Raw genomic sequence first — 8,547 nt, forward strand, 5'->3', positions numbered from 1 at the left:
AGTGGTACAGCTCAGTGGTACAGCTCAGTGGTACAGTACAGTGGTACAGCTCAGTGGTACAGTACAGTGGTACAGTACAGTGGTACAGCTCAGTGGTACAGCTCAGTGGTACAGTACAGTGCTACAGTACAGTGCTACAGTACAGTGCTACAGTACAGTGCTACAGTTCAGTGGTACAGTACAGTGGTACAGTACAGTGCTACAGTACAGTGGTACAGCTCCGTGCTACAGTACAGTGGTACAGCTCAGTGGTACAGCTCAGTGGTACAGTACAGTGGTACAGCTCAGTGGTACAGTACAGTGCTACAGTACAGTGGTACAGCGCTACAGTACAGTGGTACAGCACAGTGCTACAGTACAGTGGTACAGTACAGTGGTACAGTACAGTGCTACAGTACAGTGGTACAGTACAGTGCTACAGTACAGTGGTACAGCTCAGTGGTACAGTACAGTGCTACAGTACAGTGCTACAGTACAGTGCTATAGTACAGTGGTACAGCTCAGTGGTACAGTACAGTGGTACAGTACAGTGGTACAGCTCAGTGCTACAGTACAGTGCTACAGTACAGTGCTATAGTACAGTGGTACAGCTCAGTGGTACAGTACAGTGCTACAGTACAGTGGTACAGCACAGTGCTACAGTACAGTGGTACAGCTCAGTGGTACAGCTCAGTGGTACAGTACAGTGGTACAGTACAGTGGTACAGCACAGTGCTACAGTACAGTGGTACAGTACAGTGGTACAGTACAGTGCTACAGTACAGTCGTACAGCTCAGTGTTTGTCGTTGAACTTTCTTCACATCGCTAACTTGTGTCTGTAGTGTTTCCGTAACGGGATCGGCATCACGGTGATCGAAGCTCGAGGAGCGACAATCAGAGACGGAAAACACAAGAGCTTCGACCTCATCAGTCCGTACAAAACCTTCAGGTATCAGTGCACCTGCTCCTCACACTGCTACACAGGAAGCATTCACACATGCTGCTCATTAATAAACCGAGGATTGTTGGTCAACAATCTATAACTATTCATTAATGTCTCCATAACAGAGCTGCTTTAAGATCAGAGATAACATAAGATATAAGTTAAGATAATATAAGTTATTATGAGTTAATATAAGATAAGGGATAATATAAGATAAGTTTAGAGACTTTATTGTCGTGAATTAATATTCGGTGCAGTACATGGATGAACTTATGCAAAACAAAAGACTGAACATAATGAAACACCAAGAAACAAAAATAGAAGAAGAAAGACGAGGGACAAACACGTAGTGCAATGAGAAACATGGTGAGTGTAAATAAAATAATGAACCCGGACTGTCAGAATCTATAGACGTCAGCTCTCTGCAGACACTCACAGCTGAAAACACAAAGACTCAGTTAATGTTAAATCAGCTTCCAACAAGCTCTGCTCCTCAGCTTCACGGCGGAGTCGGAGCGGGAGAAGAAGGACTGGATGGAGGCGCTGCAGGAGGCCATCGCAGAGACGCTGTCGGACTACGAGGTGGCCGAGAAGATCTGGTCCAACCGGTCCAACAGGATGTGTGCCGACTGCAAGGCCCTGAACCCCGACTGGGCCTCCATCAACCTGAGCGTGGTTATCTGCAAGAACTGTGCAGGTACTAACAACCTGATCCAGACACATACAGTCAGAATACATTACAAATATAACACTATGTCCACCTGTGTGTGTGTGCGTGTGTGTGCAGGGCAGCACAGAGGCTTGGGGACGATGGTCTCAAAGGTTCAGAGTCTGAAGCTGGACACCAGCGTGTGGAGCAACGAGATCGTCCAGGTGAGACAGAGTTCATCAGCAGGACCTGAAACCTTCAGTTTGAAGGTTCAGATCTTCAGTTTGAAGGTTCAGATCTTCAGATCTTCAGTTTGAAGGTTCAGATCTTCAGATCTTCAGTTTGAAGGTTCAGATCTTCAGTTTGAAGGTTCAGATCTTCAGTTTCTGCTGCTCAGAGATCAGGCATTGAGGTGATGCTTTAGCATTTTTTAGTTCACACCAACATTTGGTTTTATGACAACTTCTATTTATGTTCAACCAAAATACTACATATATTGAGTTTGGGGAATGATCTTTTTTATATTTTAATAACTTAATAATATGGAGCATAAACATGTTTTATGTTGACTACTCATACAAGCTGAGTTGGTTTTGTTTTGTTCATGTCGTAGCTTTTAATAAATGAATGGGAAGGAAAATTATTAAATATATTCATGCTCCTGTGTGTGTGTGTCTCTGTGTCTGTGTGTGTGTGTGTGTTTCAGCTCTTCATCATGCTGGGTAACGACCGGGCCAATGATTTCTGGGCGGCCCGTCTGTCGGTGTGGGATGAGTTGGACCGTGACGCCTCCGCTGAGCAGAGGAGAGACTTCATCCGTCAGAAGTACGGAGTGGGACGCTTCCGCCTGCCCCACCCTGCGTTTAGCAGCCATGAAGAGCTGCTCAAGGTCTACCTGCCTGCACCACCACCACCATAAAACCACAACAACAACAAACACAACAACAAACACCACAACAAACACAACAACAAACACCACAACAAACACAACAACAAACACCACAACAACAAAGACAACAACCACAACAACAACCACAACAACAACAAACACAACAACAACAACAAACACAACAACAACAACAACAAACAAAACAACAAACACAACAACAAACACAACAACAACCACAACAAACACCACAACAACCACAGCAACCACAAACACCACAACAAACATAACAAACAAAACAAACACAACAAAGACAACAACAAACACAACAACCACAAAAACACCAACCACAGCAAACACAACAACCCAAACACAAAAACACCACAACCCAAACATGTACTTGTCTCTCTCTCTCTCTCTGTCTCTCAGTACTTGTCTCCAGTGACGTGCGGTGAGGTTCATGGCTGGGGAGACTAAATATGTTACACATACATTACATACATTAACTGGACTATGGAAAGTCAGGACGCATAATAAAAGTGTCTGTAAACGTTATATTGGCGACATACAGAGAGATAGCAACAGGCACGCGCCAAATGCATGCGCACAACCTGGTTTGCAAGGGATTGCCCAATCCGAGGGGAGGCTCAGCTCGCATCTCTCCCAGTGTCTGAACAGAGAATACGCACATTCAGCGATTTTGACTAAAAATTATCTAAATTGTTGGAATCATACATAAAATGCATTTATAGCACAGACCAGTGGACAAATATACATTTATATTTCATTTTATTGTTATTTTATTGAGGCTCTGCCTCCACTGCCTCCCCTGACTGCACATCCCTGCTTGTCTCTCTCTCTCTCTCTCTCTCTCTCTCTCAGTACTTGTCTCTATTCCTTCAGGTCTTGTGCTCGGCCGTCTCTGAACAGACTCTTCTGAAAACTGTCACTCGCATTTTCTCGGAGGCAGAGTCAGCTCGCGTTGCCGACGACTCCAACGGCTGCCAACGACACCTTCCCCTACTGGATCGCTGCATCGCATCAGGTCTGATCTCCACTGTAAACTACTGTTAACGACTAACGACTGTTAACAACTGTTAACAACTGTTAACAACTGTTAACGACTGTGATATCTGTGTGTGTGATATCTCGACAGACAGAGTTCATCAGCAGGACCTGAAACCTTTAGTTTGAAGGTTCAGATCTTCAGTTTAAGGTTTCAGATCTTCAGTTTGAGGTTTCAGATCTTCAGTTTGAAGGTTCAGATCTTCAGTTTGAGGTTTCAGATCTTCAGTTTGAAGGTTCAGATCTTCAGTTTGAGGTTTCAGATCTTCAGATCTTCAGTTTAAGGTTTTAGATCTTCAGTTTGAAGGTTCAGATCTTCAGTTTGAGGTAACAGTTGAGCTCTGCTGCTCAGAGATCAGGCATTGAGGTGATGCTTTAGCATTTTTTAGGGAGTTACACACATACATTACATACATTAACTGGGCTATGGAAAGTCAGGACGCATAATAAAAGTGTCTGTAAACATTATATTGGTGACATACAGAGAGATAGCAACAGGCACGCACCAAATGCATGCGCACAACCTAGTTTGCAAGGGATTGCGCAATCCGAGGGGAGGCTCAGCTCCCATCTCTCTTATTTATGTAGCCCATATCACAAATTATACATTTGTCTCAGTGGGTTTTACAGACTGTACAGCAGACGACACCCTCTGTCCTTAGACCCTCTGTCCTTAGACCCTCTGTCCTTAGACCCTCTGTCCTTACACCCTCGCATCGCACAAGGAAAACACTTCCTAAAAGAAAAAGTGCATGAGCAGCTAATACAGGAGTAATATGATCCCGTTTCCTTGTTCTTGTCAATACACGTGCCGCTGCATTTTGGATCAACTGAAGAGTCTTAAGCGACTTTTTGGGACAACCTGATAACAATGAGTTGCAGTAATCCAGCCTTGAAGTAACAAATGCATGGACTAGTTTTTCTGCATCATTTTGAGGATGTGTCTTATTTTTGCAATGTTACGTAGATGAAAGAAGGCAGTCCTTGAGATTTGTTTTATGTGGGAGTTAAAAGACAGATCCTGATCAAAGATGACGCCAAGATTCCTTACAGTGGTGCTGGAGGCCAAATTAATGGTGTGTGTGTGTGTGTGTGTGTGTGTGTGTGTGTGTGTGTGTGTGTGTGTGTGTGTGTGTGTGTGTGTGTGTGTGTGTGTGTGTGTGTGTGTGTGTGTGTGTGTGTGTGTGTCTCTTCCTCAGACCCCGGCGTGTACGATGAGATCATGCAGCCCGTCCTTCACTCCGGTTACCTCTACAAGTCTGGCTCTGTTCACAGAGGGACGCTGTACAGGAAGACTAGAGAAGGTGGGGGGGGGAATAAGAATAAGAAAACAATAAAACCACAAAGACGTTTTATTGGACAGAAAAGGTTCCAGTAAAGTGTGTGTGTGTGTGTGTGTGTGTGTGTGTGTGTGTGTGTGTGTGTGTGTGTGTGTGTGAGATGAGCTCGGCCTAGCTGCAGCGCTCCACCTCATGCAGAGCAGAACTCTAGTATCTCTGTAGTCACAGAACCAGATGAAGTAAAGCAGGTAACTCTGAGGAACCTGTGAAATGAAGCGTGTGTTGGTCTCGTTGTCAGACTTCCAGAAGTTCTGGTGTTTGGTGGATCGGTCTCTGCTCTTCTACGAGTCGGACCGCTCAGCTGAAGCCTGCATGCAGATCAGCGTCAGAGACATCGTGTGTTTGGGCGTCAGTCGACCCGACGCCTCCAACAACAACAACGGCTTCCTCGACAGGTTCACACTCCCATCACATTTATACGACATATGTGGGGGGGGGTGCAGGGGTCATATTCAGAGAAAAACTCACAAGTTCCAAGATTAAAGTCGTAAATTGACCACAAATAAACGTGGATATTTTTCGGTTCATGTAAGAGAAAACAATTAATTCTCTGAGATTATAAAAATGTATACATTTGCGTTAAAGAAAAGTCAGAAAAATAGTGTTTTTCTTTTGTCGAGGAGCTGCACCTTCACTTTCTGGTGCTGGATCCTCACGTCCTCATCCTGCAGTCCCCCTTCTCCCCTGCCCCGTGTATATATACTTTTATATTTATATTTATATTTTAACCCTTACAATGGTCTTAAAACGCTGTCGTACATTTATGACTTTAGGTTAAGTGTCCACATGGAGACGCAGAAACATAAAGCTCTGTCTGTCCTCTCAGGTTTCGTTACACCTTCGAGATGTATTTGACTTCGGAGAAACTTTATCAGTTTGGTTTGGAGACGGCCGACGCTCTGCACAGCTGGACCAAATCCATCGGGAAGGTCTGAAACTCTGTCCTAACGTCAACTTTGTGTCCCTCTTTGTTTCCTGCTTTATCTAACCGTCCTGTGTGATGTTTTTAGGCAGCGACACCTCTCAGCTGTCACTGCCTATTGACTCGTGAGTTTGAGCGTGTCGGCCTGCTGCGGTACAGAGCCATGTTGGACCCTCAGCAGTGGAAGGAGGCTTACTTTGTCCTGCAGAAGTCCAACCTCTTCATCTGTCCCCGGAACGACGGAGCGGCGGAGGACATCATCAACTTGAACCGCCTGCAGGAGCTCAGTCAGTCCTGCTGCTCTCAACACACACTCCGCATCTGTCTGACGGATGAATTCAACTGTCTATGTTTGTGTTGAAGGTATCGCCTCCGAGACCGAGAACCACGAGAAGAAGGACATCCTGGTGCTAGTAGAAAAAGGGAGGTGAGATGAAGCTTTCACTGCTCACATCAGAGGGTTTAGTCTTGATTTTATTTCTCTTCATCGTTTTGTTTCCTCCCTCCGTCAGGACTCTCCACTTGCAGGGCGTCGGCCGGACAGATTTTTCTCTGTGGTACTCGGACATCCAGCGAGCGGCCGGCGGTAAAGGAAACACTTTGAGGGAGCAGCAGCTGAGCAGAAACGACATCCCCATCATCGTGGACAGCTGCATCGCCTTCATCACTCAGTATGGTGAGGATGCAGGCCGGTATGCACGATACATGAGCCTGAAAGCAGAGTTTTTTTAGCCTCTTTTAGCTCCTGGTTACAGGTTTAGTGCAGGTGTCCCGTGTGCATCTGAGTGACGCTTTGAGCATGCTCTCTGCAGGTCTGGGCCACGAGGGGATCTACAGGAAGAACGGGGCCAAATCCAGAATCAAACTCTTAATGGGGGAGTTTCGTAAAGACGCCCGCAATGTCAAGCTGCGGATCGGAGACCACTTCATCGAGGATGTGACGGACGTCCTGAAGAGGTTCTTCAGGGAGGTGGACGACCCCATCTTCATGGCAGACCTCCACCCATTGTGGCAGGACGCCGCCAGTGAGTCCACTTTACCTTTCCCAGAGTTCCTGCTGGCTCACTGTAGCGGCCGAGACACACTAAATAGTACCTATAATATACCTATAATATATACCTTATAACGTAAAAGGGGCTATAGATGCAGCTCATAGTTATCTCAGGTGTCTGTCCTGTGTCCCTCCTCAGAAATCCCTCAGAAGAGTCCGAGGTTGGACCGTTACAAAGAGATCATCCGGAGTCTTCCTCGAGTTAACAGGACCACTCTGGCTGCTCTCATCAGTCACCTGTACAGGTGAGCAGTGCTGGACACCAACTATGTGCATTTACTCGAGTACTGCTTACGTACAGTTGTAATGTACATGTACTTTACTGGAGTATTTCCATGTTCTGCTAACTTCTACTCCACTACATCTCAGATGGAGATATTGCACTTTTTACTGCATTACATTAACTTAGTTAACTTTATTAATGCAAAATATAATCTAACTATACAACTATTAAATGATGTAGTATTATTATAGTTAAACTACGCAGCAGTATATACGGTAATAAACACTTTTGCATTTTGTTACTTTACAAGTTAAACCGCAGCATCATTTCTATTTACTTTATGCAAGCATAACCACATTTCAAGAATTTAAAAATCCAAAACTATAACATATATCCTTCTGCATAATGAGTACTTTAGGTACATGTTGATGCTGATTTGTCAGTTTCAGATGTTTCCACACTGTAGTATTAGTACTTTAACCGAACTTCTTCCAGCTGTGCAGCCGAGCTCACACTAACACCTGCAGTCATGTTGTTAGCAGCAGACGTAATAACAGTTGTTGTTCAATCATTTTGTTCAGAGTCCAGAAGTGCGCCGATCTGAACCAGATGTGCACCAAGAACCTGTCGCTGCTGTTCGCTCCCAGTCTGTTCCAGACTGATGGGAATGGAGAGCACGAGGTGAAGGTCGTGGAGGATCTGATAGACAACTACCTGTACGTCTTTGATGTGAGTACAACTCTGAGTCCCTTCCCCGTCCTCAGTGTCCGAAAAACTGAAAGCAGTGAAATCCTGATCCTGTTTTCAGATCGACGAGGAGCATCAGACTCAGATCGAGCTGGAAATCAGCCTCATCACCACCTGGAAGGACACTCAGGTACCTCACTGCAGTCGTATATATATATATGTATATATAAATATACTGCACATCATTAATAATACAAACATCACAAAATCCTTCTTTAAAGCATGCAGGTTTTATTTTATTGTAGGGCATCAAATAAAATATAGATTCTCAGTTTCTGTGGGCTGACTGCTTTCAGTTCATTATTTTAAATATAAGTCGTTGGTGTAAGGTTAGTAGTAATAAACTAGTTAATATTATTATAATAAGTTTCAAATAAATTGGTAATAAATTGTAATCATTTTTGTTTTTGCTCCCATTTTTCACGGGTTGAAATGAAATATTTAAAAGTCATTAAAGTAGCTCCATCTTTACCAGCTGCAACATTAAACACATTAATTCATCAATACTTATAATCAGTCATATATTATTCTGCACAATGTCTTAGTTTTGGTACTCTAAGTATATTTTAATACTTTTGTATTTAAGTAAAAAAGGAATGCAGGAATTTGACTATTACTACACTGTAGTATTTCTACTTTTACTGAAGTAAAAGATCTGAGTACTTCTTTCAGCTCTACTTCCAAATTTGCGGAATTATCATTGGAGATGGCGCTGGTGAACAGTCCTGCAGTCAGCAGGCT

At 44.1% G+C, this 8,547-nt stretch overlaps 1 protein-coding gene across 5 annotated transcripts in view; it reads left to right on the plus strand.

Moving 5' to 3' along the window:
* arap3 (ArfGAP with RhoGAP domain, ankyrin repeat and PH domain 3) overlaps window positions 1-8,547 on the plus strand; it is a 41,244-nt gene that overhangs the window by 23,704 nt on the left and 8,993 nt on the right. For all 5 annotated transcript variants that reach the window (XM_029427913.1, XM_029427914.1, XM_029427916.1 and 2 more), the window contains 15 exons: window positions 823-929; window positions 1,421-1,620; window positions 1,711-1,796; window positions 2,279-2,461; window positions 3,362-3,503; window positions 4,723-4,827; window positions 5,102-5,258; window positions 5,690-5,792; window positions 5,874-6,072; window positions 6,149-6,212; window positions 6,298-6,461; window positions 6,598-6,810; window positions 6,976-7,081; window positions 7,641-7,788; window positions 7,868-7,936. In XM_029427913.1, the coding sequence (XP_029283773.1) occupies window positions 823-929; window positions 1,421-1,620; window positions 1,711-1,796; window positions 2,279-2,461; window positions 3,362-3,503; window positions 4,723-4,827; window positions 5,102-5,258; window positions 5,690-5,792; window positions 5,874-6,072; window positions 6,149-6,212; window positions 6,298-6,461; window positions 6,598-6,810; window positions 6,976-7,081; window positions 7,641-7,788; window positions 7,868-7,936 (2,046 nt within the window). The remainder of the gene's footprint in view (window positions 1-822; window positions 930-1,420; window positions 1,621-1,710; window positions 1,797-2,278; window positions 2,462-3,361; window positions 3,504-4,722; window positions 4,828-5,101; window positions 5,259-5,689; window positions 5,793-5,873; window positions 6,073-6,148; window positions 6,213-6,297; window positions 6,462-6,597; window positions 6,811-6,975; window positions 7,082-7,640; window positions 7,789-7,867; window positions 7,937-8,547) is intronic.

The sequence above is a fragment of the Cottoperca gobio genome, unplaced genomic scaffold (assembly GCF_900634415.1).
Source record: "Cottoperca gobio unplaced genomic scaffold, fCotGob3.1 fCotGob3_402arrow_ctg1, whole genome shotgun sequence".
Taxonomy (NCBI): Eukaryota; Metazoa; Chordata; class Actinopteri; order Perciformes; family Bovichtidae; genus Cottoperca; species Cottoperca gobio.